The 22,506-nt window shown below is 47.1% G+C and overlaps 1 protein-coding gene across 2 annotated transcripts in view; it reads right to left on the minus strand.

The window, feature by feature from the left end:
* Nucleotides 1-3,885: 3,885 nt before the first annotated feature.
* The window catches only part of adamts16 (ADAM metallopeptidase with thrombospondin type 1 motif, 16), a 398,089-nt gene continuing 379,468 nt past the window's right edge, over nucleotides 3,886-22,506 (minus strand). For both annotated transcript variants that reach the window (XM_085988720.1, XM_085988721.1), the window contains 3 exons: nucleotides 21,583-21,807; nucleotides 7,938-8,085; nucleotides 3,886-5,222 (listed from right to left, as the gene is read on the minus strand). In XM_085988720.1, coding sequence (XP_085844846.1) covers nucleotides 5,107-5,222; nucleotides 7,938-8,085; nucleotides 21,583-21,807 — 489 coding nt within the window. In that variant the 3' untranslated portion in view covers nucleotides 3,886-5,106. The remainder of the gene's footprint in view (nucleotides 5,223-7,937; nucleotides 8,086-21,582; nucleotides 21,808-22,506) is intronic.

Here is a 22,506-nt window from a genome sequence, read left to right on the forward strand (position 1 = left end):
TATGGCACGGCTACTTACCTCTTGCTAACAAATCAACAGGGCCAGAAACATTGTGCCTTCCTCATGGGGAAATCCAGGGTGGCTCCGCTGAAGCAGGTCACCATCCCGAGACTGGAGTTGACGGCAGCGGTTGTTGCAGTTAAAGTTGACCAGGTGATGCGGAAAGAGTTACAGCTCCCATTAGAAGAATCTGTCTTCTGGACGGATAGCACGACGGTGCCGAAGTATATAGAGAATGAGAAGATACGCTTCAAGACCTTCGTAGCAAACAAAATCTCATCCATTAGAGAAGCTACACAACCATCTCAATGGAGGTATGTAAACACCTCATTAAACCCAGCAGATCAAGCCTCACGGGGATTGAAGGCTGAAAACTTCATGAGGAGTGAAACTTGGATACCAGGCCCAAGTTATCTGCTGGAAACAGAGAGATCATGGCCAGAAAGACCAGATATGCCAAGTCAGATTGCTGAAGACGACGTCGAAGTCAAGAGATCAGTCACAGTAAATCTCATAACTACGAAAGAGAACTTTGACACAGTGAACAAGCTTGTTAACCATTTCTCAGGATGGCACCAGTTGAGGAAAGCAGTTGCATGGTTTCTAAGGTTGAAAGAGTTGCTGCTACACCTGAGCGGTAAGAGAAAAGAGTATCGAGCCACTATCCATCAGTCTGAAAGTAACCCTGATAAGCAGAGAATGCTTCTACAGCAATATATGCACCAGCACAAGACCACATTGGGTAAGAATTCATTGACCGTGGAGGATTTGGCCAAGGCTGAGATGGAGATAGTTTGCTTCAGTCAAAGACAAAGATATCCAGAAGAAATCGAAGCTTTACAGTGAAATACTCCAATCAAGAAAGGTAGTCATATCTACAAGCTGGACCCTACACTGCAAGATGGAGTACTGAGGGTGGGAGGGCGACTAAACAAATCTGCTATGCCAGAGGAGGCCAAGCATCCTGCTATCCTTTCTAAGGACCTCCGGGTTGCTACTCTCATTCTTCAGCATATACACCAGAGTATTGGACACAGTGGGAGGAATCACGTGCTTGCGAAGCTAAAATAAAGATACTGGATTCCAGGAGCTAATTCTGTAATAAGAAAAATACTCTCTGAATGCATTGTTTGCAGACGGTTACACGCTAGAGCTGGGGAGCAGAAAATGGCAGACCTGCCTGAAGACCGTTTGTTACCAGGCAAGCCCCCATTTACAAACGTAGGGGTGGACTATTTCGGGCCTTTCGAGGTAAAGCGAGGACAGAGCCTTGTCAAGAGATATGGTGTGCTTTTCACTTGTTTGACCATCAGAGCAGTTCATATTGAGGTGGCACACACGCTTGACACTGATTCCTGTATTAACGCCCTGCGGCGCTTTGTCTGTAGAAGAGGACAGGTGTCCATTATGCGTTCTGATAATGGCACTAATTTTGTCGGAGCAGAGAGAGAACTACGGGAAGCTATTGAAGGTTGGAATCAGCTTAAAATACAGGAAGCCATGATGTAAACAGGAATTAAGTGGATCTTCAATCCACCGGCTGCATCCCACCATGGAGGTGTCTGGGAAAGACAGATACACACCGTAAGAAAACTACTCAGTTCTGTACTGAAGCTGCAAGTGCTTGATGACGAGGGACTTCAAACTGCTCTGTGTGAGGTTGAAGCCATCATTAATGACCGACCGATAACTAAGACATCAGATGATCCCAATGACCTCGAAGCCCTGACTCCGAACCACCTGTTGTTGTTGAAAACACAGCCAGTCATGCCCCCGGGAGTCTTCAAAAAGGAAGATCTGTATGCCCGTCGGAAGTGGAGGCAAGTTCAGTATATGTCAGACCTTTTCTGGACCAGATGGACAAGAGAATACTTACCTCTGCTACAGGAGCCTCAAAAATGGTCCAAAATAAAGAGGAACTTCATTGTCGGAGACATCGTCTTAATCGTGGATGATTCAGCCCCTAGAAATTCTTGGTTGATGGGAAAAATAATTAAGACCATGCCAGACTCCAGAGGCGTTGTTCGTCGCGTTTGTTTGCAAATCAAGACCAGTACCCTGGAAAGACCGATCACAAAGCTCTGCCTGCTACAAGAAGCAGCGTGAAAGGTTCCTGAATGAAAAAAGTGGACATTTATATTGTAAATATGTTGAACTCATTAGTTTATGACTCTTAAGAATGTTTGAGTAATTGATATGCTTCATGTGCCTAGTCAATTAGGGGCCGGAATGTAAGAGTCATGAAAGTTTAAGAAAGAAAATACTTTAAAATATTGGTTAAATAGTATAATACAGTTAATTTACCTGACTGACTTATTGTATTGAGAAACCCCCTATTTTCTTGTTCCAGTAGTATAGTCTGAGATACCCCCTTTATTCTTGCTACAATGGTACAGTCCTTAAGATTGTCACATGGTATCCAGCCATTTTACAGTTCAAGCTGCACGAGGCTGGAGAGAAGGTAAAGGCTTTTGAGGGCTGGAGCAATACAGTTTTTGACCGTGTTCGTTTAAACGTGTTTTGCTTTGTAATTCTGTTTGTAAGGTGTTACAGTAAACAGTTTAAAGACAAAGTTACGTTTTGGAACGTTTTATTTCGACACGCGTCTACTCGTTGTTAAAAGCCTCAAAGCTCAGTGGCTGCATGTTTGGAAATTACGAAGCGCCACTACACCCGACAAGCAGCTTTCCCGCCTCCATCACATCCCCATTGATAAAATCACCCCCTCAGTGTTTCTGACAGTGTGAAACCACTGACAGATTTTCAGTCCCACCACCCTCTACCCACACTGAGGCTTCTCAGGAGCAGGCATGGCATTTCCTGTGCTCATACCCTTGTATGTAACTATCATGGAAATGGTAGAGGAGCCGCACAGGATGCAGCAAAGGAGAGTCTGACAGCATTTAAGGAGGATGGACCCCACCAGATATTACCTCCACCACAGAAAGTACAGTCAGCACAGGTTATATAAGGGCCTTAATGAGGAGATGTGTATTAGAAGAATGTGCTCCAACACGAGAAACCTGCAGCCACACTCATCTGCCTGCACTGCTCACTCTCTGGCTATGTTAAGGTGAAGTAAGAGATTTTGGGGTACCAGTCTGTTAAAGTGGAGGAAGGGATTTTAGGGTTGTGCACAATGTTCCCTTTAAGCTGCGTGGCTGCATGCGCATGCACAGATTTTTGAATGGGCTGTGCAGCCCCTTAAAGGGACCGCGCGGCCCCCAAAAAATTAGAGGGAACATTGGTTGTGCATGTATGTAATTGCTATTAGGGGAGTTGAGTAGCCATACTGTAAGATCCCAAGTTAGAGTTGCTCTTAACCAGAGTGCATTGTGAAGGGTTAGATGTGGATCTGTTCCTTTTAGAGGATGAAGAGTGTGTTGGAACCCAAGATGGCCCCTTCTGTTCACAACTGCAACATTGTCATAAAGTACATCATCATGTTTATTATAACTTTGAACACAGTTGGATATTTCTGTGTATCAACTTTAAAAATGTGCAATCCTTGTGTTGAATATTGTGTTTGTATATGAATGTGCAACACTGTGCTTATCTGGTATTTCATTTGAGCTCATAAAGAACTGTGATCTGTGCTGAGGAATGGAACATTTTCCACCCAAACCATTTGGATACTTCACAAATCTGAGTAACTCTTTACTCACTCTGTTAACCCAGAAACCTATCTCGGTAGAACTGGAACAGCTTTTTCACCTCAAAAAGTCCTAGGATCTTTGAGCTGAATTAATGAATTTGTGTCAAATATTGTCTTTCTCAAGTAATTATAATTTTGCAAAGAAAATCAAAATCATCTTGTATTTTAGGTCAGAATTTATAAGCTTGGAGATATAAAATAAACACAAAGGACTGAAACTACAATATTTCCAATGACATTTTATTACAAAACTCCATAAAAACATAAATATTTTTTTCACAACTGGGTGAAAAACTTTTACAGTATTACTGCACAGAATTGCATAAAGTTTAAAGTAACCATGGTACTTCAACAATTCTGATTATTTTAAACTGTGCATTACTTTTTTGCAAAAGGCAAAAATTTCAACAAATTTGCAAGATAATTGTAAATAAATTAGAACTTTTTCTTTACAAAAAAATTCTACAAAGGTTGCACTTGAAAGCACCAGTTAATTTAGTGGTACCATGAATCTCAACAATAATAAAGTGAAAGTATTATAATGAATGATACCTTAAAAATGACACTGGATCTCTAGCAATTATGGCACACAAATTAGCTGTAGTGCACAGAGTGGAACTTCATTTTCAGTAAAGGTGGCCGCCAGTTCTAAAAAGGCCTATCAGTTTGATAAATAAATAAAGCACCTTCAAATTCCTGCCATGTACTGAAGTAATTATTAGCTCCTCTCTCAAAATAGTTCATTTGTATCAGCTTCTGTAGTCTTGAATATGTTTTGAGAGCATAATTTAATAATTATCAGTTACGTGCTCTTACTTGAGTCTTTTAAAAATAGCACCATTGAATCATTTAAAGACTAACATTTCTTGAAACCAGTGGGTCAAAGGCTCACTACAATGGCATAATAGCTACAGTAGTTTTAGTATTAGCACAGTGCGTTTTCTTTAATGGTCATCATTTTATCTAAATGAGGTAAAATAAATATGCTGGGAAAATTCACTTCAGCTTCCTTTCCCCCCCTCCCCCTTCCCCACCTTCGGTTACACAGTATTTTAAATGCCTTCTGGTTTTCAAAGTCTTTGCTCAGTTCATTTCACATAGCCACATTTTGTCGGTCAATGACATGGCTCTTCCTTTGAATAGGTTTTAGATGGTGATATTTTTCAATCTTTCACTTAAGTACTTGTACAGTTAGACATTGTTCATTTTTGCCTGGGAATCTAAGGATTCCAATATGGGCAGTGCTGCAAAGGTTTCGCTGATTTGGTGGTGGTAATATATAAGAAAGCTCTCTCTTACCACATTGTTTGATGAGTGGAATGCTGCCAGGTTTCATGTACAAATCAGAACCTTAATAGTCTTTATCCCTTCAGTCGTCAGGTGCGACCCAAATTATAATGTGCAGCTTCCTTATATCAAAATTAACGTAGTTTATTCATTCATAGGTTCTTCTATATATTTGACTTGGAGCATGATTTGCAACATTGCTGGCCGTAGAACTTGTGACTGCAAACGCCATGCTGGGGCACCAGGTAGCACCAGTTGAAATAATCCTTGCAAAATACATCTTTGGTGTGTGTATGTGGGAGATAAGAGTCAGGGAGAAGGGAAGAAAATAGAATATTCCATTATTTACACATACACATTTATAAATGTTACATCCTTGAACAGATATTAAACTCTTCCACTTTCTCCTCCAGCACATCCCATTTGTAGGGAAAATAAAAAACACTGAAGGTAACTTTCAAGGGCCATAAAACTGGCAGTATCGTATTGGGTGCCTGTTATAGACCCCACACCCCATTATATCCCCCCTTAACAACCTCCCCAAAAAACATTCATGGTATTCTGCTCTTACACATCTCACTCTCAATTTCCCTCCCTTCAATAGATGGCCTAGCAGGGCATGGCAGCAATCGGGAAGGGGGTGGGGGGGGAATGGTAGCAATCGGGAAAGGTGGGGGGGGATGGGCGGCAGCAATCGGGAAGGGTGGGGGGAGGGGTGGCAGCAATCGGGAAGGGCGGGTGGGGGAGGAGTGGCAGCAATTGGGAAGGACGGGTGGAGGAGTGGCAACAATCGGCAAGGGCGGGTGGAGGAGTGGCAACAATTGGGAAGGGCGGGTGGGGGAGGGATAGCAGCAATCGGGAAGGGTGGGGGAGGGAAGGCAGCAATCGGGAAGGGCGGGTGGGGGAGGGATGGCAGCAATCGGGAAGGGTGGGGGAGGGAAGGCAGCAATCGGGAAGGGCGGGTGGGGGAGGGATGGCAGCAATCGGGAAGGGCGGGTGGGGGGGTGGCAGCAATCGGGAAGGGTGGGGGGAGGGAAGGCAGCAAATCAGGAAGGGCGGGTGGGGGAGGGGTGGCAGCAATCGGGAAAGGCGGGTGGGGGAGGGGTGGCAGCAATCGGGAAGGGGGGAGGGGTGGCAGCAAACGGGAAGGGTGGGGAGAGGGGTGGTAGCAAACGGGGAGGGGTGGCAGCAAAGGGGAAGGGTGGGGGAGGGGTGGGATGGCAGCAATCGGGAAGGTTGGGGCAGCGATGGGGAGAGGCTGCGACCGGGAGTGGGAGGGAGGAAGTGACTGGGTAGAGGCGTGACCAGTGGAGGGTTGCACCCACTGGTTTTAATTTGGAGCCGGGAGGAACACTCCTGCACCTCCTAGATCAACATCCAGGTAAGTATATTTTTCCCTCTTACAGTTTTGGTCACGGCCTCGTTAGGCTATATGTAGACCAAGTTTTGCTGAACACTGCCAGCCTAGTGCTGACTGCGATTAAGGCAGCCCAATTTTACATAGGGGGCTTCAAAAGAAAATCAGACATCCTATTTGCATATGCAAAGGGACTAATGTCTGTTTCAGGGTCCTGGACTTAGCTTTTGACGCATATACTAATATGGCGGGTGGCGCACCTCCCACTCACAACACGCCGCCCGCCGTATTGGACGCCTTTTTACGCTTACTGAACAGGCTCAGCGTCATCGGATTTCTAGGCTAGGGGTCAAACTGAGTTCCCTTCCTCTGGAGTTATTCACTCTAGCATTGTAGCTACTGGCTTTCTGAGACCTCACATTTTCTATACAACAGACATCAGTGTGACATGAGTGTCAGGTTCTGTTGAAGTTGGTGCTTTTCAGCAGTATTGCTTCACTTACGGTCCATTGCAGGAAACTGAAATGGTTTTTTTGGTGCATAGTGGCTAAAGATTTATTTGAACACCTATTTAATGTTTTGTATATTAAGTCACACTTCAAAAAATCAGACTGGTCAGAATAGCATAAGAATTCTGCATCAAATTTCCATTTAAAGGATTTTTCAGATGGTGATGTCAGATCCAGATAGAGGGGCAAAAGATAGCTGATGCAGCAAGGCAAGGAGTATTAGACTAATCTAGGACTTTAGAGTAGTAACCAACTCCTATTAAATTTAAACACACTAGTTTTAAAATAATATTATAAACATGTTGTATAAATAGATCAATGAATGACCGACTATCAGATATAAATATTTGCACTCAGGACTTGGCCATAACTCAGTATACTTTATATGGTCAGGCACCTCATGGAAATATAATATCACATAGCCAATCATTATGGTCTATATATCTGAGAAGCATAGTAATATATAGCAGTCTCCTCTACATTGGGGAGACCAAACGCAGATTGGGCGACCGCTTTGCGGAACACCTCCGTTCAGTCCGTAAGGGTGACCCTGAGCTTCTGGTCGCCTGTCACTTTAATTCTCCACTTCACTCCCACTCTGATCTCTCTGTCCTCGGCCTATTACATTGTTCTAATGAAGCTCAACGTAAGCTCGAGGAACAGCACCTCATCTTTTGATTGGGCACTTTACAGCCTGCCGGACTCAACATAGAGTTCAACAATTTCAGATAATAATCCCTGCCCCCATTTTTCATGCAGTATGATTTTGCCATTCCCATTTGCAACATTTTCACAGCAGGTTCTTTCAATTCCTTCCTCCCCTTCTAAACCCCTCCCCCCCTATCTCTGCACCTGCTTAATATCTGTTACATTTCCAGCTTTTTCCAGTTCTGATGAAGGGTCCCAGACCTGAAACGTTAACTCTGTTTCTCTCTCCACGGATGCTGCCTGGCCTGCTGAGTATTTCCAGCATTTTCTGTTGTTATATGTAATATATATAGCAGGTTACCTTAATTATGTGTTTTTAAAAGATACTTTTAAAATATAAAAAGATAAAATTGTACCTTAATTTCCAGAAGGAGCTCATCTTAAAATGTTTATTAGTACAAGACATTGTTTGAGTTCTCACCTTTCTTTTCAGGCACAGGACAGAAATTGGTGTTGCAAGCTTCTGTAGTGACAGGTTTTTGATGCAGAAGGCACCCTGAGGTAGGCCTGCCGTACGCAAGACACTGCACTGCACGGGCTCGCACACCTCCCCCACAGCTAACGGAACACTAGAAAGCAAAATTTAAAAAAGAAAAATCAGTCACCGAGCTACATGCTTTCTGCTGTTAGGCCTGAAAAGTGGTAGTTATTCACTCTGGTATTCCAAATAATTGACCAAAAACCCACTGTCACAAGCAATCTGCTCTTTGGAGAAAACAACCTGACAAATAAACTCAGACAATGAAAATGTGTAATTGAAAACAGAATTAATCTTTAATCAACTAGTCCTAACCACTGTCGCCAAATTAAATTATTCATAAAAAAGATTATAACTATATACAAAATATTTGATCAAAGTGAAGTGTAATTTTTTTTTAATGAAAACAATGGGGAGAAGGGGAAGTGAGTGTGTCTCCAAACAACTCTGGTTAGAGGATGCACCTGAATTTCTGTTACAAAAACATGTTAATCGATCTCACTTCTAAATACAGCATCCCACGGTGATGAAATTATTAGCCAAAACATAATCCACCTGCCCGCACTAAAACCTACTGTTCTGGAGTAACGTCAATATACAGAAAATAAACTGGAGCAATCTGCTTAGTGATTTAACCGCAAGGCCGCTCATAGGGTCCTGACAGTCATAGCTTAACTGGAGCTGATAATCCTGATGGAATAGGAAGTTATTCCACCTGTGCAGGTTCCGCCTGGCAAGTAACTCTACTATACAGATTGGAAGTTGTAGTCTGATTCTGAGACTCCAGAGATTAGGCTGGCAATCAGACCACAATTCCTAGCATGCATTTCCACCTTAGTATATCTTAAAAGAAGGTTCAGAAAATTTGAAAGTAAATTATTTTATGATCATACAAAGGCACAACTTCTCCTGAGGCAAATAGAAACAAATTGGCCCTTGTTATGCTCAGGGGTAAGTTTTATGATTTCTATCCATTAGTGGGCAGAAATTGTGCGGGACATGAATTAAATGCAGAGACCGCTGCACCCAAAATTCCTGATATGCCCTCCCACTGTGTGAGGCTCTGTGCTGGGAGTGGTAAATTATAAGATTTACACATTGGTGCTACTGAAAAGTGGACATCCAGATATTTAGCTGCTGTAAATCTATCAAATCTCAACTAAACGAGGGCACGGCAATAATAGCCAGAGAGAAATAAATATGTGATTTGTCACGATGACTAAGTTTAGAACTGGCTAACTACTGGACTCAGTTAATCAACTTGGTTTAAATTTAGTTTATTTCGGAGCACTCCTTCAGTATGCTGATGGTAGTATGGATTAGTCAGTAATGTTTTGCTGTCACCATAGTTAATAGGGACAGTACTGAACCTCATTGGGGGTCCTCAAGTGCTGTAGCACTTTCTGGCCTAGAAATTGGGTATAGCCCCGCTTGAGGCGTTAGAACTGGCGCTGCGCAAAGTTTATAGCCAGACGAAACTTATCGTTGCCTGGCGCGATATTGGGTTGCATCGCCCCCAAAGGGGATGGAGGCGCGAATTCAGATGTTGCACGGGGCTCCTAAGGCGCAAAAGTTCAGGCGCTACCCAATATTGGCGTGGACGGGCGCAGCGCAGGTGATCTCAATTACCGAAAACCACGAGACTTCCAGGCGCCGGCTGGCTCTTAAAGGGGTGGGTCAGTCAGCCTGAGCTGCCACACTCAACGCCCTGTAGGCCTCGGAATCGGCGCTCACCCTTCTCTGGCGCAAAAAACTTGGTGAGGATGGAGAAGGTGAGACAGAGAGCAGAGCGCTTCAGCACTGAGGCTCTGGACCAGTTGGTATCCGCAGTGGAGCGCCGTCGAGATGTTCTGTATCCTGACAATGGCAGGAGGCCGAATCAAAAGGATTACCGGCGATCTTGGAGGGAGGTTTCTCTGAGGGTCAACTCCAGCAGTATGGCGACCAGGAGCCCTGTTCAATGCAGGAAGAAATTCAACGACCTCACTCGGGTCGTTAGGGTGAGTGTTGTTTATGCAAACTTCTGATTCCCTCCATCTGCACCTGACTTCGAGCACCCTGTTGCCATGATGCCCCAATGGCCATCTGTCAGCAAGCACCCATGGCCCTTTCTGGGCACACACATAGACATTTGACTCAAGGCCACATGTAAGGGCTCTTGCACCATGGGGGGCATGAGATGATCTCTCAAGGCCTCATGTAAGGGCTCTTGCACCATGGGGGGCATGAGATGATCTCTCAAGGCCTCATGTTACAGAACTTCCCCTTCTTTCCCCTGCAGTCCAAGCTGGCGGCGATGCGAAAGGACCAGCGTCGAACCGGTGGCGGGCCTCCACAAGTCGTCACTCTCACGGATCTCGAGGAGAGAGTGCACCAGATTCTTGGAGGACGTCTGAGTGGTCCTGTTACCACTGCAGCTGCTGACCCCATTCTTGACAGCGAGGGTAAGGCTCTCACCTTTTTCAGCTGTTTCCTTCCACTTGGTCCCCCCGCCAGCATGCTTCCTCAATGTGCAGCCATGTCAGAGCCTTGCCGCAATCTGGCATGCCTTGCCGCCAACCTGTCCTTTTGCTAAAGCCAGTCGTCCACCTCCCTGCTTTCAGATGATTCATCACCAACTCGGGATCAACGCCCTGAAGCTGCCAGTGCCAGTGCCTCCGGAGGCAAGGATCAGGAGGAAGCCGGAGCATCCGTTCCAATCTCAGGGGAGCATACACATCTGCAGACTGGGGATAGTAGTTCCCTGGAGGGGAGGGGGGGGGGTGCTCTGATGATGAGCCAGTTGCCAGAACAAGCGGCATACAGCAACGCAAGGGGGGTAGGCAAGTTCGGCCACCGGCTCCCCGGAGGGCAAGGCAGGGAGTGATGACTGCTGCACAGAGTGCAGAGGAGGTGCGTCGCCTGGCTGAAATCAGCACCCAGGCCCGGCTCAGGCACACTGAGCTGATGGCTGCAGTGGGGAGGATGCCTCAGTCAATAGAAACACTGGCAAAGAGTGTGTTGGACTTCGGGGCAGCAATGGAGAGGACTCTCCAGGGCATCGGGGCAACAATGGAGAGGACTGTCCAGGGCTTCGAGGCCGCTATGGAAAGGACTGTTCAGGGCTTCGGACAATCCCTGGAAAGGTCTGTCCAGGGCTTGTCCGAGGCAGTGGAACGGACTGCTCCGGCCTTGTCCGAAGCAATGGAAAGAACTGTCCAGTGCTTCTCCGAAGCACTGGCACCTGCCACACAGGTCCTCACTGCTGCCACGCAGTCACTTGCCGGCCTCGTCCACACCCAGATTGAGGCAACGCGAACTCTCACTGCAGCCACCCTATCTGCATCAGCTAGGATCACCCCGGGCCCTTCCAGTCCCATACAAGGCCAGGAATCAGTGGAGCATGCGATTGTGGCAGATGAGCCGAACCGGTCCCCTCAGAGAGCCAGTGTGTCGTCCGACCATGGTGCAGGTGTCCTCTCTCGGCAGGTGACCATTGCACATGCCAGCGCTGGTACGTCTGCAGTGCAGCTGCCACCACCTGCAGGGCACACTGCTTCCAGCCATGCTCAGATCAAGCAGCCTGCGTCTGCACCCTCCAAGACCAGAGGTCGGCCAGGCCGTCCCTCAGGGGCTTCTGCGCTTCTACACAGTCAGCAGGCGTCCCCCAGCCTTGACCCCGCCACTGGGGTTCAATTACGTAGGAGCAGCAGGGAGGGACGGGGCCGACCGCGAAAGAGAAGTTGTTCTCCATCAAGGGGCCAGCAGTAGAGGGAGGTGCTGAGATGTTTCTTTGGCCAAATTCAAGGACACCCTCACCTGTTGTAATTGTTGGAAATTGTTTGTTTAGTTTTGCGGCTTTGCCGAAGAGTTAACTGTTATTTTGTTAGTTATGGTTTCTGTTGACTTGACGTTGTTTTGCTGTAATGAAAGAATTTTGTGACAATAAAGAAAAGTTTTAATGTGCTATGGTACACGTGACTATTTACAGTGATGCTGGCCTTCAGAGGCTTTCAAAGATCCAAAGTCCGCAGGAGTAAAGACACCCATCATTCCGCCAGAGGGGCCTCGAAACGAGTCCTGATGAGCCTCTGACGGATGGCCCTTCCACTTTCAGGAGCCCTTCCATCTTCCTCCTCCTCCTCCTCATCGTCCGCATGCTCCTCCTCCTCCTGCACTTCCTCCTCCTCCTCCTCGTCCGCCTACTCTGCTGGACGTTGAAGGACAGCTGGAATTGGCTGGGTGCGTTGAATTGCCAAGTTGTGGAGCATGCAGCAGACGACGACGATGTGACCCACTTGCTCCAGCGAGTACTGCAGGGCTCCCCCCGAATGGTCCAGACAGCGGAAACGCTGTTTGAGCACACCAATAGTGTGCTCTACAATGTTCCTGGTCGCCCGATGGCTGCTGTTGAACAGCTCTTCTGCTGGGGTGGCGGCCAGACGGAGTGGTGTCATCAGCCATGGGCAGAGAGGATAGCCCTTGTCCCCAATAAGCCAGCCTCGTGGTCGAGCCGGCCCCTCAAAAAGGTCACAAACTGAGGTCTGCCACAGGATAAAGGCATCGTGGCTGCTCCCTGGGAATTGGGCGTTGACTGCCATGATGATTTGGCGGTGGTCACAGACCAGCTGCACGTTGAGGGAGTGGAACCCCTTGCGGTTGCGGAAGTCCTCAGGATTCTGGAATGGCGCCCTCAAAGCCACGTGTGTGCAGTCAATCGCCCCCTGCACCATGGGGAAGTCCGCAATAGCAGCGAAGCCCTGCGCGTGCTCCGCCTGCTTCTCCAGGGTCAGAGGGAAGGTGATGAATTGATGCCTTCGTCTATAAAGGGCAGCTGTAACTTGCCGGATGCAACAGTGGACTGCAAACTGAGAGATATTCGCAATGTCCCCAGTGGCTGACTGAAAGGATCTGGTGGCATAGAAATTGAGGGCAACAGTCAGTTTTACGGCCACCGACAGAGAGGTCCTGCACCGTAGACGTGGCTGCAGATCCTCAGCAAGCAGGTGGCACAGCTCAGTAACAACGTCCCTCCCGAATCGGAGCCTTCGCACACACTGCTCCTCCGACATGTCAGGGTATGACACCTGCTGCCTAAAGACCCTCGCAGCATACCCTCGGATTGGCCGACCTCCATTGCCCCTCCTCCTTCTGGCCAATCCCAGCCCTCCCGCCGTCTCTCTGCCCCTTCACAGTGTTCGGCCATGAGGCCGTCACCCTCCAAAGCAGCTCCCATTCCGATGCCAGTTGGTCAAAACGCTGTTCGGTGTAGTGCTCCAACTGCTCTAGACAGGTTTGAAGGTCCCAAGTACTCTAATGCTAAATTCCAAAAACTCTGCTCCACAGTAGCTCACCAACTCTCTCCAGCAACGATCGCAATGAACAGGCCAAGTGGCTGCAGCTTTTATACTAGAGCTGTCCCCTTTAAATAGCGCCCCCCGACTCCGAGAAGGGCCTGCTAACGTTCCTTCGAACTGTCACTAACAGCGCTAGGCGTAAAGGTTCCGGGCGCCACCCAATATCCGGTCAGGGGCGCCTAAAAGGCGTTGCACACTGAAATGACGTCATGATCTGCTTGCGCACGCGGGCGCGCGCAAACACTTAGCGCAGGCGTTAAATGTATAGTCAATATGGGAGTTGTCGCTATCTTCATTGCGCCCGCCCCAACATTGGGTTACGCCCCAATTCTCGGGCTCTTTAGGCGCTAACCGCTGGCGCTACCAACCGAATTTCTAGGCCTCTGTCCCTTAGACAATTCCATATCCACACTACCACTGCCCCTTTAATCCCATGGGCTTTAATTTTGCTAACTAGTCTATTATGTGATACTTTATCCAATGCCTTTTGAAAGTCCGTATGCACAACATCAACCGCACTACCCTCATCCACCCTCTCCATTACTTCATCAAAGAACTCAATCAAATTAGTCAAACATGATTTGCCTTTAACAAATTCATGCTGACTTTCATTTTTTAGCCCATAATTTTCTAAATGCCAATTAATTTTGTCCTGGATTATTGTCTCTAAAAGTTTCCCCATCACCAATGCAAAGTACTCATTTTGTACCTCAGCCATGCCCTGTGCCTCCACAAGAAGATCTCCTTTTTGGTCCTTAATCAGCTCCACCCTTCCTTTGACTACCCTTTTACTATTTATATGTTTATAAAGAACTTTGGTTCCCTTTTATGGTATCCGCTAATCTATTCTCATACTCTCTCTTTGCCCCTCTTATTCCCTTTTTTAGATCTCCTATGAACTTTCTGTATTCATTTTGATTCTCTACTGTATTATGAACCTTACATTTGTCAGAAGCCTCCTTTTCCTGTTTCATTTTAATCTCTGTATCTTCAGTCATCTAGGGAGCTCTAGCTTTGGATGCAGTTCCTTTCCCCCTCATAGGAATGTGTCTACTCTGTACCCGAACCACTTTCTCTTTGAAGGCCTTTCATTGTTCAATTACTGTTTTGTCTACCAATTTTTGATTCCAATCCACCTGAGCCAGATCCCTTTCCAACTCACTAAAATTAGCCCCCCTCTAGTTAAGTACTTTTACACTTGATTGTTCCTTATACTTTCCCATAACTATTCTAAACCTGATGATATTATGATCACTGTTCCCTGAATACTCTCCCACTGAAACATGCTCCACTTCATTCCCCAGAACTAGATCCAGAACTGTTTCCTTCCTCATTGAGCTAGAAATACACTGGTCAAGAAAGTTCTCTTGTTCACATTTTAGAAATTCCTCCCCCTCTTTGCTCTTTACACTGTTACTATTCTATGCTAAATTAGAGTAATTGAAGTCCTCCATCATCACCACTCTTGGTTCTTGCATCTTTCTGTAATTTGCCTGCAATTTTCTCCTTTATCTCCTTCCCACTCTTTAGTGGTCTATATTATACACCCAGTAGCATAATAGCTCCTCTATTGTTCGTTAATTCTAACCAAATAGATTCTGCGCAAAAAATTTGGTCGCATAGCATCCGTTGTGGCAACGGGTGCCATTGTGGTGTCCGAGCAGCCTGCACACACTTCCGGTGCGATCTGCGCCGGACGCCATTTTGGTGAGAGCATTAGCATCGGTGCTGGGAGCGTGCACTGTAAGTATGTAGAGTGCACAGATCGTGACGTCATACACACTGACTGGGTGCCAGCGCTGCCGTTTACAATCAACGCTGGAGCTAACCTCGTACAGCTGAACATGCATTCAGCAGCAGGAAGGACCCCACACCAGTACTAATTAAAGGGATCATCACCTACTTACAGGTTAGTTGGTGATTGATTTCTACTGGCTGCTGCTTAGTTTGTGGAAGTGTTTGTTGATGTCTAGACTTCTTTAAAGTTGCCTAAAGTCTACAAGGAGTGGTGTGGCATGTGCTCAAGGACTTGGTATTGACTTGCAAGGGGTCTGCTGAGACCAGTTACTCCCAGACATGGGTGCATATAGTTTGTATCCCCCTTGGCCTGCAGCATGACAGGGAGAATGAGCAGAGGCGACACATAGCAGGACAAGCTGCTCGAAGAGGCAGGAGGAGGAGGGCTCTCAGCAGGAAGACATATCCACCCAGGGAGCAATTCTCTTCCCTCAACCTCAGTGACAAACAGCGCATGCGATGTCTCCATTTTATTAAGGAGGTGCTCACTGAAATATGCCACCCACTGCAGGCAAACCTGCAGCCTCAGTCCAGGGTGAGGACAGCATCTCAATTTGGAGATGTACCGCAACCGGAAGGGATTCCACTCCCCCAAGGTCCAGCTGGTGTGTGACCATGCAGGTGAATGCTCGGTATCCTGGCAGCAGTCATGGTGCCTTCATTCTGCGGCAGTCTGCTGTTCCATCAGCATTTGTGCCACCGCGACAAAGCAAAGGGTGGCTCCTGGGTGACAAGATCTGTCTGCTGACCACCTGGCTCAAGACTCCTCTGCACAACCCACCAAACATGGGCAGCATGCATATAATGAGAGCACTGTTGCTACATGGAATCTGATAGAGCAGACCATTGGCGTCCTTAAACAACGCTTCCACTGCCTGGACTGCTCTGGCGGAGCCCTGCAGTACTCCCCAGAGCACATCTCAAGATTCGTCACGGTCTGCTGCATAATCCACAACCTCGCCATCAGGAAGGCACAGCCCTTGCCACCAGGCATATGGTGACCAGCTGAGGAGGAGAAGGAGGAAGAGGAGGATGAAGCTAAGAGGAAGAAACAGAAGAGGAGGAACCCCAGACAGCCCCTTTCTGCCTGGGCTGTCCGTGATCGACTCATCAGACTTCGGTACCAGTGAATGCAACCCCAATTCCACATTCACCAATAGTCCCACACCTTACATTCACTCTGTTACTGACCATCACAGCGTCCTCTTGGCCACAATGCTGCAGTAAAAGCCACCATGAAACAAGCATACCAAACCAAATTTTATGAATCAAACCATTACAATATTTCATTCAAAATCAACAAATCACCCTTGTACATTCCCTTAGTCCCTGTGTTCTGTGTGCCTTAGCCTGTCCTAGTGCTCCTACGCAGTGCTACCCCAGTGGCTGCAGCGTGGCTGGTGGAAGGTTGCTGACTTTTAGTGGGGGAGACTGCAGATGGCCTTGGTGGATGACCTCGAGCAGCTCTGGCCCTAGTAGACCCGGCTTTGGACTGCACCACCTTGGCATGGGTGAGCGCAGTCTGGGTAGCTGGCTGACAGACAACAGCAAGAGCACTGGCGGAATGGCATTGGTGGGAGGACGAATGCTGTCATCCTGATGGAGGACAGCAGGTTCGTCTTCCACAGAGCCAATGGGCACGATCTTGTCAGCCCCGGGGAGGCGGGTTTGGAGGCGGGACTGCCGGGAAAATTGCAGAATCTGGGGGCGGGTACCCAACCCGCCCCCAACCTGCCTCCGTGCCAGCTTCCCAGGAGGCGGGTAGCTGACCCGAGCCGGGTCCCGTCTCCTGGAGGCGGGAAGGGGATTACAGCTACTTAACTGGATTATTAAGAGAATTATCCCCATTTTTCCAAGAGAAGCGCGGGCTTCCCGACATCGGGAAACCCCGCCAGGGTCACCAAGGCGAGCAGTGGGTCTGCGGGGTGCAAAAATGCGCTGTGAAGGTAAGTGATGGGTGCAAGTGTGGCGAGGTAAGTATGTGAGGTGAGTGGAAAGTGATAGAAAATGTTTACTTACCTTTGTTTCTTCCTGCAGGCTTCAACAGTTGGGGATGCGGAGAGTCTCGCATCTCACCGGCAGAGATGACAGATGGCTGCTGCATTCTCCGATGCAACAACCATCTAATTTCTGCTAAAGAAAGAGGTTTGATGAGTCTTGAATATAAGAACTCATCAAACAACATAGAATGTCAGTGTTTGACAGCTTCACAGAGCTGTCAAACGATGACAATTCATTTGGCAAAATTTCTTGACAGATAAAACGTCATACGCTGACGTTCTTTGTAATGGGCTTCCCCTTATTTGGCCTGCTAAGCCCGCTGGGTGGGCTTAACAAGGTCAATCAAGGGAAAATAGCGTGGGTTGGCCACAAGTCGATGGAGGTGGGGCAACGACCCGACAAGCAGCAGTCCCGCCTCCAACGCGTCCCCATTGGCAAAATCGCCCCCAATGTCGCTCTCCCGGGGCGGCCCTTCAGCAATCTGCTGGGGGACAGATTGCTGGACTGCTACGACACCCTGCAAGGCCCTTTCAACACTGGTAAACCCAGCCATGATGGCAGCAGTCTGTGCTTGCATGGCAGCAAGCTGACCTTGCATGACTTCAGTCTGAGCTTCCACTGCAGCACTCGGACATTGAATGGCTTCTGCTTGTGCTGCAATGGAAGCTGAGACATTGGTCATGAGACGCTGTATCATGGTTGGGTCCACAAGCGTGCTGATGGATCTGCCCATCTTTTCCCTGCTGGAAAGGATGGGCTCCCAGCTCTGTGCAAAGCCCTGTGCTAGAAACCTCCATGCTTCTTGGCATTGCACTCAGGCTTTCTGGCAGGCGTGCCAATGCACGAAGCAGTTTGTTGTGCGTACCCATCAGCTTTGTTCTGTAGGCCACCCCATCGCAGTCCTCATCTGAGGGAGCTGGCACCTGCGCTACCCGTTCCCCCTACCTGGCTGCAGGACGCTCGTGCCCGGTATCTCACCATGTGCAGATCGTTTTGAGGAATTGCTGGGCGTGGTCACACACCAACTGCACATTAAGTGAGTGGTAGCCTTTGCGGTTACAGAACATCTCAGGATTGTTATGCGGCTTCTGCAAAGCCACGTGGGTTCTGTTGATGGCGCTCTGCACCATGAGAAAGCCCGCTATCCTGGCAAAGCCACATGGGTTCTCATCCTGCATCTCTCTGCACAGGGAGAAGAAAAAGTAGTCCCTTCTCCTGATGTAGAGATCCTCTGTGACCTCCCAGATGCAGCAATGGACGGCGAACTGAGAGATGTTAGCTATGTCTCCTGCTGCAGACTGGATGGATTTGCTGGTGAAGAAATTGTGGGCCACGGTGACCTTGACTGCCATTGGGAGAGCCGTGGTCACCCTGATCTCAGGCTGCAGGTCTGGTTGCAGGAGGTGGCAGAGTCCTTTGATCACCTCCTTGGTGAAGCGGAGCCTCCTAATACACTGCTCCTGGCTTAAGTAGATATAAGAGAAGTGCTCTCGGAAGACCCTAGGTGGGTAAGGCCTCCTGTTGAAAGCCCTCCTGGCCCTTCTCCTCCTCCTCCCTCTGCGCGCATCTTCTCCTCTTCTTCGCTGCCTCTGCTCCCTCTCCCGAAGATACTCGAGTGCGAGGGGGGCTGCCAGTAGAGCCCCCATGACTGTGAGCAAGTGTTGTGAGCAGAAGCCTTTAAACAAGAATGAAGGTGTTCTCTACTTGCAACAGCATTCCCTGTTACCTTAGAACCTTGAAAGACATTAATAAAGCTACTGGAGTTGCAGAAAGTTCCACAGAGCCAGTCAAACTGCAGAAACATGTCAGGTGCAAGTTGTTGCTGATGATCCCTTTACATACCACTGCTGGAACCTCCTTCCTGCTCATCAATGCTTGCTCAGCTGGGCGCACTTAAGGCATGTCGGTAAGTGGAACGGCAAAGTTGAAGCTCACAGATCGGGCGTCAAGTGAGCGTTGCACACTCACTGATGTCGCGACCTGCATCATCTACATAATTTTGCCGCGTGCCAACATCGGCAGCACTGCCGGTTGCTGCGGGATGCACTGGCAGTAGGCGGAAGTGCGGCGGCCACCATTTTCCCCCCAAATTCTACTGGTGATGGGTGGAACTAAACCCCAGAATTTTTAGCCCATTATGTTCCCAATCCTCCACTTCTTTGAGCCAGGTCTCTTTTATTGTCACTTTATCATAGCTCTATGTAGCAACTTGTGCCTGCCTGCAGCTCACCAAACTTTTTTACCACGCTACGTGCATTTACGCTCATGCACTCCAAATCCATCTTTGCCCCTTGTCTGATCCCTCCTATTTCAGAACTATTCTTTACTCTGGTGCTATATGTCTCTTCCAATCCTTTGTGCACCTCGTTTCTCTCTAATATTTCATCCTGGTGCTCATTCCCCAGCCAAATTAGTTTAATCCCTGCCCCACAGCTCAAGTTAACTTTGCAGTGAGGACATTGGTCCCAGCTCTGTTGAGGTGCAACCTGTCCATCTGCCCCAGAATTAGTCCCAATGTCTCAGGAATCTGAAGCCCTCCCTCCTGCACCATTTCTCCAGCCACATGTTAACCTCTCTTATCCTACTATTCCTAGACTCACTAGTGTGTGGCACTGCGAGTAATCCAGAGATTACTACCTTTGTGGTCCTGCTTTTTGACCTACTCCTGAGCCCCTGAAACTCTGACTGCAGGACCTCATCCTTCTCCTTCCTATGTCATTGGTTCCCACATGGATCACGACTTCTGGCTTTTCCCCTTTTCCCCTGTAAACTGGCTATTTTTTGCCATGGAGTAACAGAATTATGAAATACACAATCCTCTAAATTATCAGTTGATGCTGTATCAGATAACTTCTTCAAAAATGCATTTGATAAATATCTGGTTGTGAATAGGATTAGAGGTTATAGGGATAATTATAGACTGAGATTATCAAATATCTCATGGGACACAACGGTTCTTGCGCTGTTGGGGTTGGGGAGGGAGGGGAATTGTATGTAGAGGGCAGCAAGCCAGGACTGAATTAGAGGAGTTATGGAAATGTGTGAATAATTATGGAGTTCTGATTAACCACCTTTGGGGTTCAGGCATATTATATCCATGGGATAGATTCCACAGCAGGATGAACTGTAGAAGATTGATTTTCCAAATGCATAGTCGGGGCATGCAATCTTGCTTGTTGCGAAATTGTAGATGTGCTCCCTATAATTTTCTATTATGGACGAAAAATCATGGGAAGCGAGGCTGAGATTTCCCAAAATGTGCTCCCATGATGCAAGGCCCTACCCTGGAAGTGTGCATTTGGACAAAGAGCCTTCCTCGATCTCAATTTTGTCAGTTAGTAGATGGCAAGATCACTGAGCTCTCTTGGGTTACTGGTTGTATGTACTACATTAAGTTCAGGTCAATATCATTGTCGAGTTTAGTAACTATTCTAAGCTGCTTTTCCTGACCGCTAATCATTTAAACCTCTGAAATAATATGAGCCCTAAAGACTCCACAGAAACCATGGGAAGAAAGTCTTCGGGTGCATTTATATTCTAACTTTGGTGTTGCTGCAAAATATTTGCATTACAACTCCAGAGTTAGGCCCCTATCTATCTTTGGAGGGGAGCAGTGCAAGACCACTGGAAGAAGCAATCTCACAGTGCTTGGGTTTGACACTGTATGGAATATCACCCCAGTGCCGTCATAGCCGGGTTTACAAAGGGCTCCATTGGTCCTCCTGGACAATTTGTAAGTGTCCCCAGAACTTATTTAAATGTATGGAGAAAGTAGGTCTCCCAAATCCAGGAACAGAGCTCTCTCCTGAATCTGACAGTCCCAATTACAGCCATACAGCATAACCAAGGTACTGTCAGTTGCAAATGGATATTATATCTATTGATCTGAGATCATTTGGTACAGTATAATTGTAACCTTATGTAATGAAATCCGTTTGTCTTGCCTGTATCCATTTTGCACTCATGTATATTACCCTCCCCCACACGGTGTATAGTTTCACTTCCTCTTTCCTGACTAACCTGGAAGGTTCCAGGTCTTGGCTCTTGGCTCCGCCCCTGACTTCTCTTACTTAAAGATCCCAGGATCTGTATGACTCATTCCTGTGAGCCAGTCGGTGTGTTGAGATGTTAGCTCTGATCTTAGTGATTAAAAGCCAACTTGTTAAAGTCTATAACTTCTAGTTTTGTGGTTATTGAAGGCACATCACCTTAAAATTCATCCTAATTATATGTGCCTGAACATTTAAATGTATTATTGCTGGTAAGATTCTCCCATTAAATTTGGGTTTTAGTTGACTATTACTGCATACTATTACAAAATAAAATCCAATTATGCCATTCAAACCAATGGCTGAAGCTACTACTCTTCCACGTTATTCCTGAAAAATATTGAACAAATGTTAGAAGAGTACTGAACATAAATTCAAGATAGAATAACTGCAACATCTTCGTACCTGAGACCAAGGTGAGGCATACCAGCTCGCAAGTGCATTGCTGAAGTCCCTCTCATTTGGTGGTTTTGGGCAGGCACTTAGAACGCAGGGTTTCTCCAGCTCCAGGTTAGGTCTTGGCAAGTGATTACACCTTTTGTAAGCAAATTCTTTGTATTTTCCAGAAGCGTCTTTGTCTGCACACTTTAAGTGCCTCTTCTGAATCCCTTTACCACAACTTACAGAACACTGGAAAACATACAAAAAAGAAAAAAAAACATTATCATTGAAACTTTGAAGTCAGATGCTGGTAAATTTATGAATTTGAGATTGTATCATGTCATGGGGGCAAAATTCAACTTCGGCAAGGGTGCAAAACTGGCAGTAGCGAAACAGCTGCCCGTTATATACCCCGCCTGGTTTTCCTTTCCACAAGCTTCAATAGAATGGAAAATGAAGCGGGGTGTATAACGGGCAACCGATCCACTAGTGCCCATTTTGCATTCCCGTCAATGTTGTATTTGACGTCCATAGTTTCCTTAGCAATAAAATGCTGGAAATACAGAGCAGGTCCATCAGCTTCTGTAAAGGAAAAAAGATAGGGTAATGATTTGGATGAGGATCCTTTATCACAACTCTCTAGGGGTAACTTTATGAATTCATGCTCCAGTACAGAGCTTTGACCAGAGGGAGTGCATATCTAAATGGGCAGATATTCACGGGGAGTGTGTGCTTGAATTCCCAATACAGTATATGCTTCTGGCGGGTGAAGTTCCATTCCAGGAGAGCAGTTTTTTTTTGGCTCGTTTCTAGCATTTCTGCTTTTTTAAAGCCCCAAAATCGGAGCATAGGTCGGAGAACTGGACACGGATGTCAGTGCACTTGATTTGCTGTGCTTCTAATTTTTCAGACCCTATTTCGGAGCTTTTACCTCGTAGTTTCCTAACT

The sequence above is a fragment of the Somniosus microcephalus genome, chromosome 5, assembly GCF_052327205.1.
Source record: "Somniosus microcephalus isolate GS21.2 chromosome 5, FLI_Smic_1.0, whole genome shotgun sequence".
Lineage (NCBI taxonomy): Eukaryota > Metazoa > Chordata > Chondrichthyes > Squaliformes > Somniosidae > Somniosus > Somniosus microcephalus.